Raw genomic sequence first — 17365 nt, 5'->3', positions numbered from 1 at the left:
TCAATGGTAAGCTGAGGGAAAACACACAGAAGCACCTGCCTCTAAGAACAGCAGTGGCATCAATTTATACGCTCGGCAAAAATCTAATTCCTGCTGCGACCCTGGATGCCCTTTTCCACCACCTACATATCCAACTGCACTTGATCTTTCACAAGATGATCAACTCAGAACACCAAAACCAGCTGACCCTCAGGGCAGTGAGATGCCAGAGTGGGAACCAGACAAAGTTACTGTCAGCTGTTTAACACTTCCTCCTGTGCATGTCTCCCAGAATGTTAAATGTGACTGCACACAGATGGGGTGAAGGCACAGAGGCAGTTGCCAGGATTCAGCCACTCCAAACACACGAAATCCCCTAAATTTTGTCCCCTATTATTTAAAAGTGTAGCATGCACACCCCGCCACCACAGACATAATGGGGATTGTCCACTCACCCTCGTTTGTTGCCAGTGACAAGTGAGCCCTGAGGCCTGAGTAACGGTGTAACTCGGGTTTAGGCGGAGGAGGGGGCTCAGCATCAGCTGACTGGCTTTCCATAACCTCCAGACTTCCTTTGGACTATAAGGAAAAACAGAAATGGAGAGTTATTCTGCCAAAATTGAAGTGTTAAATGTCCACTTCACACAATACTTTTAAAGCAGCAGTGACATCAGAGTGGAAATTTCTGTTACTTTTGTGGAACTCGCCAGTGTCACCACCTTGCCCTTCATCAGAGTGCCACCCCTCACCTCAATGTCACACCTCAGCACCCAAAGTCAACTTCCTGGTATCCCATGCCCCAGCGTCACTCCACATGCATGAGATTCCAGAGTCACAAGCTAAAAGAATTGTTCCTCCCCTTCTCTATCCGAGCTTGCCCTGTATTCTTACCAGTGACCTCTTGAGGTTTGTTTGAATGCCATTGTCCATCAGCTTCATGGTGACCTCAGTGTCCGAAACCAAGGGACGCAGGAAGGGAGTCTGGACTGGAGTAATAAACTCCCTCCTCTCTCGGCTGATGTACCTGAAGGAATGTAAATGACAAAGAGTAAAGTTACCAAAGCTCGAGCAGACCATTGGGCTGCTCTCTTCTTAAAGAGACGACTGGTACTAGTTTAACCTGAGAGTCACCAGGCCTCAGGTGAAGCGAGAGATTGTGAAGGAGAGTCCTTCATGGTAACCTCACCTAGTGTGGGAATTTAACTCACTCTGTTGGTATTACTCAGCATTACAAGCCAGCCGACTGAGCAAACCAACCCAATCCTGAAAGAACGACACCGAAGTGGAAACAGTGGTGGCACATCTAAGCATTTCAGTGGAGAATCTCACTGCACTGTGGAGATCAGGTCAGTGCACTGTCAGAAGATCGGTCCAGAGGGGGCACCACACTGTCAATCCTGACTGGGTGCTCTCAGGCTGGGCAGTCAGCATTGCTCCGGCAGAGTATCAGTAACAATGCAGTACTGCTGGAGGTGCCATCTTTTAAAAAGAGACATTAAAATTCCCATCCTTTCAAGTGGATGTAAAGATGGTTAGTCACGCTGCTTCTTCGATAACACGTTCAAAACCTGAAAAGTGCATTGGGGGTTCCTGAAATATGTACGGCACAGTAAAAATACAAGTCATCTTTTTCCCTGTGGAATACAAACTGTGTATTTGGCTGCAATTTATTAGAGCACAGCAGGCTTTGGCGAAGTGGATAGTGGACTTGAAGAGACGGTTAGTAGGGTTCTGTGGAAAAGTGACATAGTAGCAGCTTCGTACCTGGGTGCTTGTGAGCTGCACAGGACGTATGAGATATTCATCCAACAGCCCTGCGTGAAGGGATTTACTCCACCTCGGAATTTCCCAGTAACCTAAAACAAGAGAAGGGCATTTTATTGTGGAAACGCACACAGATAAATCAGACAAAGTGACCTGGACTTCTGGGGCAGTTGTGACATCCTCAACTCTAGTCAATTTGGTCTCTCTCCACTTCCCCATCATTGCTTGGTCTTCCGTTACAATGGACTGGATCAATTCCAACCCCAGCCTCTTTCCAAAATGCCTCCCCTTCATTGTGAATGCCATTATCCCATAAATCTAGTTTCCGCAGTACAGAGACAGCACAAAAGAGCACACAGTCCATTGACAACCCACAAACTCTACCTCACAGTCATTCTGATCCCATCAATCCACGTAACATTTCTCCCAATTTCTCACCACTGATAAGCCAAAATTATTTGTGCCCTTGGCATGGACTCAGCACGGGAAAAGCAGCAGGCTTATTCTTCAGTCTGTTACATTGACTGTGGAACAGGAGGATCCACATTCAGCTGCTTCGACAAACAAACAGTAGACCTATTCAGCCCCTTCTTGAGGATCTTACACAGCAACTGGAGAAGGCCCTATAGCCCCTTCTGGAGTCCATCATTCTATTTAGTTATATCATGGCTGATCTACTGCTCAGTCCAAACTATTCCTTTTGATCCTGCTGTTCACAATCAATATCAGTGGATCTGGGGGTCAATTTTAATATCTCCAAGTTTGAAGATGATACAAAACCAGATAGGAATGACAGTTGAGGGGATAAAAAGAGACTTCAAGTGATTTTGGTTGGTTGCACGGGCAAGAGCATGTCAGACAGAATATAATGTGGAAAAGATGCAAAGTTGTCCAATTTGGTAGGATTGGAGGTGTGTGGTATTTCTTAAGAAAATAGATTTGATTAGATTCCCTCCAGTACGGAAACAGGCCTTTTGGCCCAACAAGTCCACACCACCCCTCCGAAGAGTAACCCACCCAGACGCATTCCCCTACACTATATTTACCCCTGACGAATGTACTTAACACTATGGGGCAATTTAGCACGGCCAATCCACCCGAACCTGCACATCTTTGGACTGTGGGAAGAAACCAGAGCACCTGGAGAAAACCCATGCAGACACGGGGAGAATGTGCAAACTCCACACAGTCGCCCAAGGCAGGTATCGAACCCAGGTCCCTGACGCTGTGAGGCAGTGCTAACCACTGAGCCACCCTGCTGCCCTAATAGTGAGAGATTGGAACAAGTGTTGATATAATCTTGTTCACATGTCTCTGAAAGCTGACATGAGGGTGCCACCAAGAAATTCAGAAAATAAACCGTACATTAGTATTTACCCCAAGAAGATCTTAAGCACAGGAGAAAAGACAACTTCCTTCAATAGTATGGAACACTAAGGGACAGCATCTGGGATACTATTTGCAGTTCTAATTCCCTCCCCACTCAAGGATATACTTGCCATACAGGGAGCGAAGTTTCACCAAACTGATTCCTAGGATGGTGCAACGAGGAGAGATTGAGGACTTGACCCATATTCTTTGAAATTTAGAACAGACAGAGTCAATCTTAGAAACTTAACAGCATTTTTAAAGAGAGAGATATATTAGATGCAGAAGGGATGCTTCCCACAGTGAGTTCTAGAACATGGGCAGTCTTGGAAAATGAGATAGATCTTTTAGGATTGAGATGAGGAGAAAACTTTCCATTCAGAAGTGGCAAATCTTTGGAAATCTCTATCCCAGAAGACGATGCAAGGTCAACCATTAAGTGAAAGACTTAAGTGAAAGTCCAAAGATGGAGGCCAACAGATTGAATGCGAATGTTGAGGAGGATAACATGGAAACATAGCGTTCAGATGGATGATCAGCCATGATCAAGAATGGCGGAGCTGGCTCAATGAACTGAAGAGCTCATTGCTCAAATATCCTCAAGTTGCATTCTGTTTCACTTAATACCGTTTATCAGCTTCTAAAATTTCCCCTTGGGAATTACTGAACCTTGAAAAACCATGTTTTTGTGACCTCCCCAGATGAGTGATAGTGCTTGCCTTCCTAAATACAGCACTTCCCAACAATGAAGCAGGCCTCGGTACTGAGCAAAGTGCAGTTGGTCGGCATTTAGGGCAGAAGTCTTCAAAAGCTCAAATATTACAGTTGGGGGCAGCATGCTTGTTTCCCCTCTTTCCCATCCATCAATCCATGCTAATGGATTGAACCAGAGGGGTACTAATATCCTGGGTGGGAAATTTGCTAGAGCTATTCGGGTGGGTTTAAACTAGCTCAGTCGTGGGATGGGAACCTGTGTTGTATTCCAGTACACTGGAGGATGAGTGTAGGGAGGACATGGACAGGATTTCACAGTCACAGGAGTGTGCTGGCAGACAGTAAGCTGGTTTGAAGTGTATATATTTCAATGCCAGCAGTATCCGGAATAAGGTAGGCGAGCTTCCAGCATGGATAGGCACCTGGGACTTTGACGTTGTGGCTATTTCTGAGACATGGATAGAGCAAGGTCGGGAATGGATGTTGCAGGTTCTCTGATCTTTCATTAAGATCAGGGAAGGTGGTAAAAGAGGGGGAGGTGTGGCTTTGTTAGTCAAGGACAGTATAATGGTGGCTGGAAAAACTTTTGATGAGGACTCGTCTACTGAGGTGGTATGGGCTGAGGTTAGAAACAGGAGAGGAGAGGTCACACTGCTGGGTGTTTTTTGTAGGCCTCCACAAAGTTCTAGGGATGTAGAGGAGAGGATTGGCAAATCGACTCTGGGCAAGAGTGAAAGGAACAGGGTGGTCATTATTGGGGACTTAACTTCCCCAACATTGACTGGAAATGCTATAACTCTAGTACTTTGAATGGATCAGACTGGATAAACTGCAGAATTGGACCGACAGGTGGCAAATGGAGTTCAACGCAGATAAATGTGAGGTGATTCACTTTGGAAAGAATAACAGGAAGGCAGAATACTGCGTCAATGGAAAGATTCTTGGTTGTGCAGATGTGCAGAGGGATGTACATAGATCCCTGAAAGTTGCCACCCAGGTTGATAGTTGCCACCCAGGTGGATAGTGCTGTTAAGGCAGCATACGGTGTGTTAGGTTTTATTGGTAGGGGGACTGAGTTCTGGAGCAGTGAAGTCATGCTGCAACTATACAAAACACTAGTAATGTGTACCGTTCTGGTCGCTGCATTATGGGAAGGATGTGGAGACATTGGAAAAGGTGCAGAGGAGATTTACAAGGATGTTGCCTGGTCTGGAGGGAAGGTCTTATGAGAAAAGGCCGAGAGACTTGGGTCTGTTCTCATTGGAGAGAAGGCGGCTAAGAGGGGATTTGAAGAGACATACAAGATGATCAGAGGATTAGATAGGGTAGACAGTGAGAGTCTTTGTCCTAGGATAATGACATCTGCTTGTATGAGGGGGTCATAGCTGCCAATTGAGGGGTGATAGATTGAAGTCAGATGTCAGAGGCAAGTTCTTTACTCAGTGGTAAGGCTGTGGAATGCCCTGCCTGCCAATGTAGTCAACTCAGCCACATTAAGGGCATTTAAACAGTCCTTGGATAAGCATGGACTGTTTAAATGATAACAGGTTTAGATTAGTTCATAGGTCAGCGCAACATTGAGGGCTGAAGGGCCTGCTCTGTGCTGTATCATTGTTCTATGTTTAATATGTAAAGTAAATCAGCGTGACAGTTGCTTGTGGTTAATTTCTGATCTCTGCAGCTTCAGAGTACATGCTCAATCAGGTTCTTTCCTTTGATACCTTTCTCAAAAGATTCACCAGCCTGATTCTCTCAGAAAGATGACGCACCAGGGCTTAACCCAGGGGCAGGTGGAGGAGCATTTCTAAGAGACAGACAACATGGATATTTTACCTGCTCATTGGTCGTCCGTCCCCTCGCGACCAGCACGATGTGGAATCCAGTCAGACCAGCCACAGGAATGAAGAACAAGCCTGCCACACACATTACTGCCATACTACATTGGTGGAGTCAAGGGAAAGACAGATAGACAGACCAATGCAGAAAAGCTGCTCAAGAACCGACCCTGGGAGTTTCTGTATGTTCTACCCAACATCCAAGAAGTCAAGGACACGATGGATAGGAGGTAGGATATCAATACTTTCACATTTGGTTCCATCTGGTAAATGGAGAAATGGGACTTGGACATCAAACCCAGTGACATAGGGAATAGCCAGGAGAGGGCAAAGGCTCAGGTCGATCACACCACTTTGAGCACTTCTGGATGTCAAGCTTAGGGCTATACACTGGCCTTGGTGGAAGTGTAGTGGACACTTACCAGAATGTTACCTGGACTTCAAAAGGGGATTATGAGGAAGGAATACAGGAACTACAGTTGTATCATTTTGTAGGAGAAACATTGAAGGAAAGAGTAGGCCATTCAGCACTTAGAGTCTGCTCTGCAATTCAGTACGATCATAGCCTATTATCCAACTTATATCTATGAACCATATCTATTTCCTTCTCAAAAACATTCAGTGTTTTGGACTCAACGGCTTATTGTGGTATAGAGTTGCACAGGCTCACCATTCCCTGGGTGAAGAAATTTCTTTTCTCAGTCCTAAATGCCTACTCCACATTCTAAAACTGTGATTCCTGGTTCTGGGAACATCTTTATAGAGTCATAGAGATGTACAGCACAGAAGCAGACCCTTTGGTCCAACTCGTCCATGCTAACCAGATATCCTATCCTAATCTAGTCTCACTTGCCAGCACTTGGCCCATACCCCTCCAAACCCTTCCTATCCATATACCCATCCAGATGCCTTCTTATTCAACATGGAAGAGTGAGAGAGAATGAGTGTGAGAAGATCCTTCCTCTGTTTATTTGGTCTCTGCCAATTTAAATTTTATGGGATTTCATAATATCCCCCTCATTCTTCTAACATCCAGTGTACAGTCTTAACTGATTCAGTCTGTCTTCATACATCAGTCCTACCACCACAGGAATCAGTCTGGTAAACCTTTGTTTCCATGCTGTAGGACTCAAACTACACTCATTGTGCCAGGTGTACTCTCAGCAAGGTCCTGCACAATTGTAACAAGAAATCCCTCCTTGTCCATTTGAATCCTCTCGCTAGGAAGGTCTCTTGCTATGAAAGCCAACATACTATTTGCCTTCTCCACTGCCTGCTGTATCTGCGTGCTTACTTGCAGTGGCTCCCTGCTATAGGAAAGATGTTGTGAAACTTGAAAAGGCTCAGACAAGATTTACAAGGATGTTGCCAGGGTTAGAGGGTTTGAGCTATAGGGAGAGGCTGAATAGGTTGGGGCTATTTTCCCTGGAGTGTTGGAGGCTGAGGAGCAGCATATAGAGGTTTATAAAATCATGAGGGGCATGGATAGGGTGAACAGACAAGGTATTTTCCCTGGGTGGGTGAATCCAAAATTGGCAGGCATAGGTTTAATGAGAGAGGTAAAGAGACCCAAGGAGCAACATTTTCACACAGAGGGTAGTGTGTGCATAGAACGAGCTGCCAGAGGATGTGGTGGAGGTGAGTACAATTACAACATTTAAAAGGCATCAGGATGGGTATATGAATTGGAAGGGTTTAGAGGGATATGGGCCATATGCTGGCAAATGGGTCTAGATTAATTTAGGATATCTTGTCAGCATGCAGAAGTTGGGCAGAAGGGTCTGTTTCTGCACTGGATATCCAAAGTTGATAACATTTATCCACATTAATATGTCACCTGCCAGGCATCTGATCACAGACTCAACTTATCCAAATCTCTGCAGCCTCCTCACAAATCACTAGCTTTGGGTCATCTGCAAATTTGGGAGATATTCCATTTAGGTCTCTCCTCTATAATCAATCATATATATTGTGAATAGCTGGGGTTCCAGCACTGATCTCTTAAGTACCCCAATAATCATCTCCTGCCACCCGGTAAAAGATCCAATAACTCCTTCTGTTTCCTGTCTGCCAATCAATTCTCTATCCATGTCAGTACACGAGCCCCAATCTAGTGTTCTTGAATTTCGCATGCAAATCTATGTGGGCCTTGCCAAAAGCCTACTGAAAGTCCAAGTAAACCACATCCACTGGCTCCCATTTATCAATTCTACTAGTTCCAGCCTCGAAAAATCCCACTAGATTTGTCAAATATGCTATGCCTTCTGTAAATTCTTTTGATGTGGAGGTGCCAGTGTTAGACTGGGGTGGACAAAAAGTTAAAAATCACACAACACCAGGTTATGGTCCAACAGGTTTATTTGAAACTATCTGACGAAGGTGCAGCACTCAAAGCTTGAACTTTCAAATAAACCTGTTGGACTATAACTTGGTGTTGTGAGATAGCTACCTTTTAGAATGGATTCCAGCATTTTCCCTATTACAGAAAGCAGGCTAACCAGCCTATAATTGGGTTTTCTCTCTATGCCCTTTTGAAATAGTAGGGTTACATTAGCTATTCCTCAGTCCATAGGAACTATTCAAAAATCTACAGTATCTTGAAAGGTAACCATCAATTAATCCACTAAAGCTTTTCTTGGGCTACTTCCTTAAGTACATAAAAGGATCAGGGATGATTAATCAAAGTTTTCAAGACAGTGAGGGAAACAGATAATGTAGTAAGAGAAAACATTTCTGCTCTGGTTGTGCAGCCTACAAACAAGCGGCAGAACCTAAAAATTCAAGCCAGAGGTTTCAGGTATGAAACGAGGAAGCACGTTGACATACAAAAGAAATATTTGCTTGAAATTCTCTCTGGTTATTTTAAATATGAGATTGATAATACATTTATATAACAAAATCGACAAGATATGGGACAAAGCCCCAAAGACCTTTGAGCTAGATCACCTATCAAACATGACCCTAATCAAAGGCAGGACAGACTCAAGGAGCTGAAAGCCCTTCCCCTGTCTGATAGGCAATGAAGGCTAAAAGACTGACACTTCACTCTCAGGCACCTCAACCCCAGGCAGAGTTGTGGATAGGCGGCTTTTCTCATCAACAATGGAACAGGCCACTGGGACTGCACAGAAGTGAGAGTACACAGGAGAGAACGGCACTATGGCATAGTGGTTAGCACTGCTGCCTCACAGCGCCAGAGACCCAGGTTCAATTCCCGCCTCATGCAACTGTCTGTGTGGAGTTTGCACATTCTCCCCGTGTCTGTATGGGTTTCCTCCAGGTGCTCCGGTTTCCTCTCAGTCCAAAAACGCGCAGGTAAGGTGAATAGGCCATGCTAAATTGCCCGTAGTGTTAGGTGAAGGGGTAAATGTAGGGGAATGGGTCTGGGTGGGTTGCTCCTCGGAGGGTCAGTGTGGACTTGTTGGGCCGAAGGGCCTGTTTCCACACCGTAAGTAATCTAATCTGAAGAGACTGCTTTTAAACAGGACATTGCACATGCCTGCTGCTAGGTGGAGCCAGCATGCTCAACATTTTGCATTCAATTTTAAATTCAAGGTGCAACCTGCACAGGGACTAAGTGTGACCTGGAAATCTCTGGCTCTTCTAAACCTAGTTTAAAAACTGTTACAAACCCACATTTCACTAAAATAAGTGCTGCAGTAACGTGAAGTTATAATGCTTAGATATTCAGATTAAGCTACCAGAATTCTCAAACCCCGATTTGATTTGTACAAGTCTCAAATTTACTGGACAGCACACCAATGTTGCTGCTATGCAGGCCAAACTGACCGCCCTCACACAGAGGTCTGGGAAGGGGAACCAGTCCAAATACATCAACAACAAATACTGTCAAACACTCACTTAAGTCACCGTACATATCCAGCACCTTTACAACAGACAGGCAATGAGAAGTAACTCTCAGCATAGTGCCTTCCTGCATATACTGTAAACCTGTCCCAAAGCACTGGAACAAACACAGCAAGGATACGTGACAGCAGTGTGCACATCAGACAATTTATTCACATGGTTGAGCACATAAAGGAGACCAAAGCCGAAGACCCCGATGATATGGGTGGTAAGTGAGAGGAGAAACAGGAAGAAGTAACGGTAGTTCCTTCGCCCAATGCAATTGTTCACCCATGGGCAATGATGGTCAAACTCCTGGGTTGGAGAAAGAGTGGGGATAGAGAAAGAAAAAACAAACTAGAATTAAAATCTCACACAAGTCAATTAATCACTTGCTTGACTCAACAACCCAAACAATTAACTCCACATCAAACCCGTCAACACAATGGGCTGAACAAAGTCCATCATTTTAAGAGAACCACAAAAAGCGATGATACATCACTGAACACATTTTCCATTCCCACAGTGCAAAAGCATTCATCTTTGACCTGGCGAATGGATGAGGGGGCTACCAATGTGCATTCAAAGAAATACAGATTTAAAGAAATATTAATAGGTTTTTTGCCTCAAGCAGTAACAGTTCCATACAGAGATCACTATCTGGCCTGGGAGTTGGGTAAGGTACATATCCAATTTGATACCCAGAGTTTGGGAATGGGAAGGTGACATGAGATAGAGTAAATTGATATCCTGTCTGCATATTGGCAACATAAATATGTGTCTATGTGAGTTTATGCTCCAGGTTAGATTTAGGACTGGCACGAAGAGGAGGGTTAAAACTAACAGAAATTGCTGTAGAAACTCAGCAGATCTGGCTGCATTTATCGACAGAGTCAACGTTTCAGGTCCAGTGCACTTTTTTCCGAACACTATGTGAAATGCTGACTCTGCTTTCTCTTCACAGATGCTGCCAGACCAGCTGAGTTTTGATAGCAATTTCTTTTCTTTCAGATATCTAACATTACCACAGTTGTTTGTTGAGGGCTAAAACAAGACAGGCAAGCCACTTGTACCTCCACGCAGTTGTCACAGACGCTGCAGTGCGAACACCGGGGTGGGCGGTAGAACCGGCAAGTTGAGCACCATTTCATCCGGACTTGGATACCTTTGATCTCCACATTCTTATAAAGTGGAGCCCGAAAATCATCATCTTTATCTTCATCTTCATCAGCTGACAAGAGGAGATGGACAGAACGCAGAGTGCCAGAAAAGAGTGAGAGAGGAGGGGTAGACAGACAGACAGGAGAGCGAGCGAGAGCGTGAGAGAGTGCGCGAGAGCGAGAGCGAGAGTGCGCGAGAGCGAGAGTGCGCGAGAGCGAGAGTGCGCGAGCGAGAGCGCGAGAGCGAGTGCGCGAGAGCGAGAGCGAGAGTGAGTGCGCGAGAGCGAGAGTGAGTGCGCGAGAGCGAGTGCGCGAGAGCGAGAGCGAGTGCGCGAGAGCGAGAGCGAGTGCGCGAGAGCGAGTGCGCGAGAGCGAGTGCGCGAGAGTGAGTGCGCGAGAGCGAGAGTGAGTGCGCGAGAGCGAGTGCGCGAGAGCGAGAGCGCGAGAGCGAGAGAGAGTGCGCGAGAGCGAGAGTGAGTGCGCGAGAGCGAGTGCGCGAGAGCGAGAGTGAGTGCGCGAGAGCGAGAGTGAGTGCGCGAGAGCGAGAGCGCGAGCGCGAGAGCGAGAGCGCGAGAGCGAGAGAGAGTGCGCGAGAGCGAGAGTGAGTGCGCGAGAGCGAGAGTGAGTGCGCGAGAGCGAGAGTGAGTGCGCGAGAGCGAGAGTGAGTGCGCGAGAGCGAGAGTGAGTGCGCGAGAGCGAGAGTGAGTGCGCGAGAGCGAGTGCGCGAGAGCGAGAGCGCGAGAGCGAGAGAGAGTGCGCGAGAGCGAGAGTGAGTGCGCGAGAGCGAGAGAGAGTGCGCGAGAGCGAGAGAGAGTGCGCGAGAGCGAGAGTGAGTGCGCGAGAGCGAGAGTGAGTGCGCGAGAGCGAGAGTGAGTGCGCGAGAGCGAGAGCGCGAGAGCGAGAGAGAGTGCGCGAGAGCGAGAGTGAGTGCGCGAGAGCGAGAGTGAGTGCGCGAGAGCGAGAGTGAGTGCGCGAGAGCGAGAGTGAGTGCGCGAGAGCGAGAGTGAGTGCGCGAGAGCGAGAGTGAGTGCGCGAGAGCGAGAGTGAGTGCGCGAGAGCGAGAGTGAGTGCGCGAGAGCGAGAGAGAATGCGAGAGAAAGAGAGAGAAGAGAAAAAGTTCATATGAAAACTGGCAAAGTCAAACTGGGAAACAAGTGAAACAATCCTCAGTGCTTGAAGCCAATTGGTCACCACCATAATTTCCTCACTTCACTGACCCACGGTTTCCTTTTCTCCTCCTCAGCTGAACAATTTATAATTTTATTATTTGACAAGGTGATCGGAATAATCCAGCCTGGCCTTGCCAGTACTTAGGTGCCATTCTTATTTCTACCCTTCTTCCCATCCTTATTTCATTTCATTCTATCCACTGAGAAATTCAGAGGGAGATAGGACCTCAATTATTTTGCATATATCACTAAACCTCAACAGAGAACCCATGAACTCTGGTAATAAGGTGCATGCAAATGTGTAGGCAGTGTTTTCGGCCTGCCAACTTGAACTCTCATTTTCCAAAGAGTGCAGTTGCTTGAATTGTTAACAGTCCGAGGTGGAATTGGGGATTTCATCAGATAAGTGACATGCACTCAAACCTCAAATGATTCTGTCCACATCTCTATTATTTCCTTCCCCACATGGCTCATACTGCCAAAATGAGGTCTTAATTGGAAGCTGGTTTTCAGGATCTTGCTGTCCACAAATTGATTGCTGTATTTCCTTACGTGACATGAAGGTTGACCCAATTTATAGATAAGTATCTTGTGTGTCCAGTGAGGGGGGGGGGTCATTTTCTGATGATGCACATCTCAGTCAATACTTTGATCATCCAAACTCAAGGGAATACAAAGTCTTGTTTGTGCAAATGGTCTTAATAAACCACATCTGTCACATTTCCAATTGATGCTCCCTGTGGTTCAAGGCTCTTTGCCAGGAATACAATGCTGAACAATTGTCCCTCAACTCTACCATTAGTTTCCTATCATCCAAGTTAACTTCAATGCATGCTTTTGTATTTCGGTGAGCACATAAGAACAGGTGGTGACTCATTCAATACCATCTCCAGCCTGTCCCACAGAAACAGAAGATCTGTTGAGCCTGTTGAATCTGATTGGTTATTTGTTTAGATAATGGTATTGTGGAGCCGAGCTCTGTCCACCTGTCTCAATCCAATAACTTTCATAATTCTTACCTCACAAAAATCTATCCATCTCACAGTTACAGGGTTTCCAAATGACTAAATCTTACTGCACTACTCAGAACAAATTGTTTCTAACATCATCTCTCAAAGGCTGGCTCTCATTTTAGAATTCTCCTCTTGTTCTTCCAAATACAGGCCCAGTCAAACCAATCCCTCCTGACATGAGAGTCCTGCCATCTCCAGTATCAGCCCCTAATGAACTTCTGCCCCACTCCCTCCTTGGTAAGTCTATCCTTTTCCAGACAGAAAACTGCTGCAACACTCCGGGTGTGGTCTCACTGAGGCCTTGCGTAACTGCAGTGAGACATGCCTACTTTGGAATTCCAATCTTCTCACAATGAAAGCAGATCAACAAGTTGCCTTCCAAACTGCTTGCTGCGCCTACTTGTCTACTGTCATTTACTGCTGTTTAAGGACCTTTGTACATCCAGTTTCCCAATATCTCATCATTTAAATTATACTCTGCTTTTCATATCAAATATACAGACTACCATTTAGCCACTTTGTACAGCATTTGCTATGTGCTTACCTATTCACTCAACTTATCTAAATAACCTTCAAGTCTCCTCACATCCGTGTCTAAACTACAATCCTCCCCAGTTTCATATTATCAACAAACTAGAAGTGTTGCTTTTGGTTCTTTCATCCAGGTCATTTCCATTTATGAATAGCTGGGGCTCAAGCAGGTACCCAATTAGAGAAAGACCCATTTATAAAGAACACAAGAACTAGCAGCAGAAAGTTAAAAATCACAACGCCAGGTTATGGTCCAACAGATTTAATTGGAAGCACTAGCTTTCAGAGCACTGCTCCTTCATCTGGTGGATGTGCAACCACCTGACGGAGTAGCGCTCCGAAAGCTAGTGCTTCCAATTAAACCTGTTGGACCATAATCTGGTGTTGTGTGATTTTTAACTTTGTACGCGCCAGTCCAACACCAGCACCTCCAAATCATAGCAGCAGAAAATAATTCAGCCCCACAGGTTTGCTCCACCATTTGATTTAAACCATGGCTAATCTCAACTTCGCCTCAACTCCACTTTCCTGTCCACTCTCTATAACACTTTCAACCCATTACCACATATAAATCTATTTCCTTCTTCAATTTACTCAATGCCTCTGCATCCACTGCAGTCTGGAGCAGTGAATTCCACAGATAAACTTGAAAGAAATAATTTCTCATCTCTCCTTTAAATCTACTCTCTCTTAACCTAAATCGATGACCTCTTACTCTAGATTGCCACACAAGGAAACATCCCTTCTACTGTCAATCGTCTTTAGCATGTGTCAGATCTCCCCAGCTTCCTTGAAACTCCAGAAAGTATAGGCCTAAACTGCTCAATCTCTTTTCATAAGACAAACCTTCCATCTCTGGAATCAACCTCGTGAACCATCTCTGAACTGCCTCCAAAGCAACTGCATCCCTCCTCAAGTAAGGGGAACAGATCTGTACACAATACTCCAGATGCAGTCTTATAAATTTGCAGCGACACCCCTCTACTTTTCTATTCTATTCCTTCAGCAATAAATGCCAACATTCCATTTGCTTTCCTTATTACCTGCACAGCAGTTTTGTGTGGTTCGGATAATCGAGGTTTCTCCGTATTTAGATTCAGAACCCGAGTTTTGGATTTGACCACTTTAATGAAGAATATTATTGAAACATAGAAGAGCAGGGGGCTGCCATTCAGCCCTTCGAACCTGCTGCGCTGTTCATCACGATCATAGCTGATTGTCCAGTCCAATAGCTTAATCTTGCTCCTCCACATGACCTCTGACACCATTCACCCCTATATCTAGGTGCCTCTTCAATACATTCAATGTTTTGGCATCAACTACTTCCTGTAATGAATCCCACAGGCTCACCACTCTTTGGGTGAAGAAATGCCTCATCTCCATCCTAAATAGTCTACCTGAATCCTTAGGCTGTGACCCTGGTTCTGGACACACCAACCATTGTAAACATCCTCCCTACATCTACCCTGTCTCGTCCTGTGTGAATTGCATAAGTCTCTATGAGATCCCCCCCACTCCAACCCACTTGTCTGAATTCCAGCAGAAACTATCCTAACCTAGTCAATGTCTCCTCATACGTCAGTCCCAGCATTCCCGGAGTCAGCCTGGGAAACCCTCACTGCACTCCCTCGAGAAAGGTTGCGGTCCTTCCTCAGAAAAGGAGACCACAACTGCACACAACATTCCAGGGAGGCCTCACCAAGGCCCTGTGTAACAGCAACAGCACATCCCTGCTCTTGCACATGAAACCTCACGCAATGAAGACCAACATCCCATTTGTCTTCTTGACCACCTGCTGCACCTGCATGCTTATTTTCAGCGACTGGTGCACAGGGACACTCAGATCCTGCTGCACACTCCCCTCTCCCAATTTACAGCCACTCACATAGTCATCTGCTTCTTGTTTTTGCTTCCAAAGTGATTAATCTTGCATTTATCCAAATTATACTGCATCTGCCATTGATTTGCCTGCTTACCTGTGTTCAGATCATGCTGAAGGACCTCTGCAGGTTCACTCTCCCACTCAACTTGGTATTATCTGCAAACTTTTTGTTCCCTCATTCAAATCATTGATAAATATTGTGAATAGCTGGGATCCCACCACCACTCCCTGTAGAACCCGAGAGTTACTGCCTGCCAATCTGAAAAGGACCCATTAATTCCCACTCTTTGTTTCCTTTATTAACCAGGTTTCTATCCAACTCAATACACCCCCCTTTTAATCTTGTGCAATAATGTCTTAGGCGGGACTTTAGGAAAACATTTGACAAGGTCTAAATATACCACATCGACTGATTCTCCCTTGTCTCCATAATCCCAATTATATTGTATCTGTTTACATCTGTCTGAGTGATTAGTTCATCCACACTGTTCAAATGCTTCATGCATTTAGATACCAAACTTTAAAATTTGTTCCACTGGTAAATTTCCCTACTTTTTATAATTCCTCGGTACACCGACTCTGCCCTCACCTTTATTGTCTGGTCACAATCCACTACATCGCTAACCTATACTATTGCCGCCTCCTTTAGTTTGGGCTTTTTAATTTCCCCTCCTAGCTGTTCATATTCCCTTAGATAAAACTATGGCAGAGGTTGTGCTATGTCATTGGTACCTGTGTGGATTACTACCACTGGATCTTTACCCTCTTCCACCCTGGTCACTCTTCCCTAAGAGATCGCACACATTGCAGTACTCAGTCTAGACCAGCCTGTTTTCTAGTTTGTCCCTCAAGAGATTCTTCTAAAAAAAAAAGTCACATATAATTTCCAGGGAATTCTCCTCCACAATATCACTGTTGGTATGTCTGATTCATTCAATCAACTTCTTTAATCACCTTAAAGACTTGACCAGCTCTCCCCTATACAATCTGACTTATAGGCTCGTCTCTTGGTGGGTAATACTTCATAATTGTTCTTTTACTTGTCATTTGGAGGTGGTTTAAGAAAGGTAGTCCAGGTGTACAGTGGATTTCACAACAAGTTTTTTAAATTTAAAATCATAGGCTCTTGTTGTACAGTAATAACGTCCCTACCTCCAAACCAAAAAACATGGATTCAAATTTCATCTGCTCTGGAGGATCTTCATAATGTCTGAGCAGGTTGATTAGATAATACCTTCAATTCTATTTATCCCGGTCTCAGACTTGAACCCTTTGGCTCTTATGGAGGACATCAGTAGCTGTCATATGGGAACAGGATTGCAGAAACTCACCTCGTGGGAAGATGCCAGGGTCCATGAATGTGGCCATGCTGAAGTTTGCTAGCACGAAGAGAAAGATGATTACATTGTAGATGGGAATGGCCGGTGAGTAGACCTGGCTGAGCCATGGGCACCTGTGGGAAAATATTTAAACAAACACATCAGGATTACAGGACTGTAATTCAGGTCACCGGCCAGCCACATGCATGATCACTTATTGATTGTTCTTTCCAAAGAAGGATCTTCCATTACTTCAGCAATACACAGTCTAAAAGATCTGGGCCTAGACCGAGGTGGGCAGGCCAAAGGTAGGGATTGAGGGAACACTGTGCTGCCAGAAGATGGGTCAACATTGAGGGAGTGCCATACTGATGGAACTGAAAGACTGTCACGTTGTTGGAGAGTCAGTTTGTGAAGTAACCCTGCACTGTTATCCAGGAAGTACTGCAATGTTAGTGGGTCACTGCTGAGGGGGCATTGTCTGTTAAAGGATCTGATTGTACATTCAGACGGTGAGTATTTAGGAACTATTACAACTCAGTGGAGGAGAGTGCTGGAAATCAAGCTGTACCATTCCTGGTGAAATCACAAAAATCAAGGATTTTATAAAGATTGCAAAATTTCAAATTTATTTCTTTTAGATACAGGTTGTTAGAAAGCACATTAGAGACTTCTATACTTAAATAATTACTACTTATTCCAAATAGAGAGACCCTTGCTACAGGTAAATAATTACAAACTGTCAGCATATAACTCTGAGGTAGACCTGCAACCTTCCTAAGCCC

At 45.1% G+C, this 17365-nt stretch overlaps 1 protein-coding gene across 1 annotated transcript in view; it reads right to left on the bottom strand.

The window, feature by feature from the left end:
• The window catches only part of zdhhc5a (zDHHC palmitoyltransferase 5a), a 56427-nt gene that overhangs the window by 11617 nt on the left and 27445 nt on the right, over nt 1-17365 (bottom strand). Inside the window, exons 2-8 of the mRNA XM_087981698.1 lie at nt 16593-16714; nt 10580-10737; nt 9649-9821; nt 5659-5761; nt 1744-1835; nt 871-1003; nt 435-558 (exon numbers count right to left, since the gene is read on the bottom strand). Of these exons, the coding sequence (XP_087837824.1) occupies nt 435-558; nt 871-1003; nt 1744-1835; nt 5659-5761; nt 9649-9821; nt 10580-10737; nt 16593-16714 (905 nt within the window). The remainder of the gene's footprint in view (nt 1-434; nt 559-870; nt 1004-1743; nt 1836-5658; nt 5762-9648; nt 9822-10579; nt 10738-16592; nt 16715-17365) is intronic.

Source organism: Chiloscyllium plagiosum, unplaced genomic scaffold (genome assembly GCF_037043375.1).
Source record: "Chiloscyllium plagiosum isolate Xiang-an unplaced genomic scaffold, Cpla_swu_hap1 HiC_scaffold_40, whole genome shotgun sequence".
In the NCBI taxonomy this organism is placed as follows: Eukaryota; Metazoa; Chordata; class Chondrichthyes; order Orectolobiformes; family Hemiscylliidae; genus Chiloscyllium; species Chiloscyllium plagiosum.
Note: the sequence above shows the minus strand (reverse complement) of the source record. Positions and strands in the feature narration are given on the sequence as shown.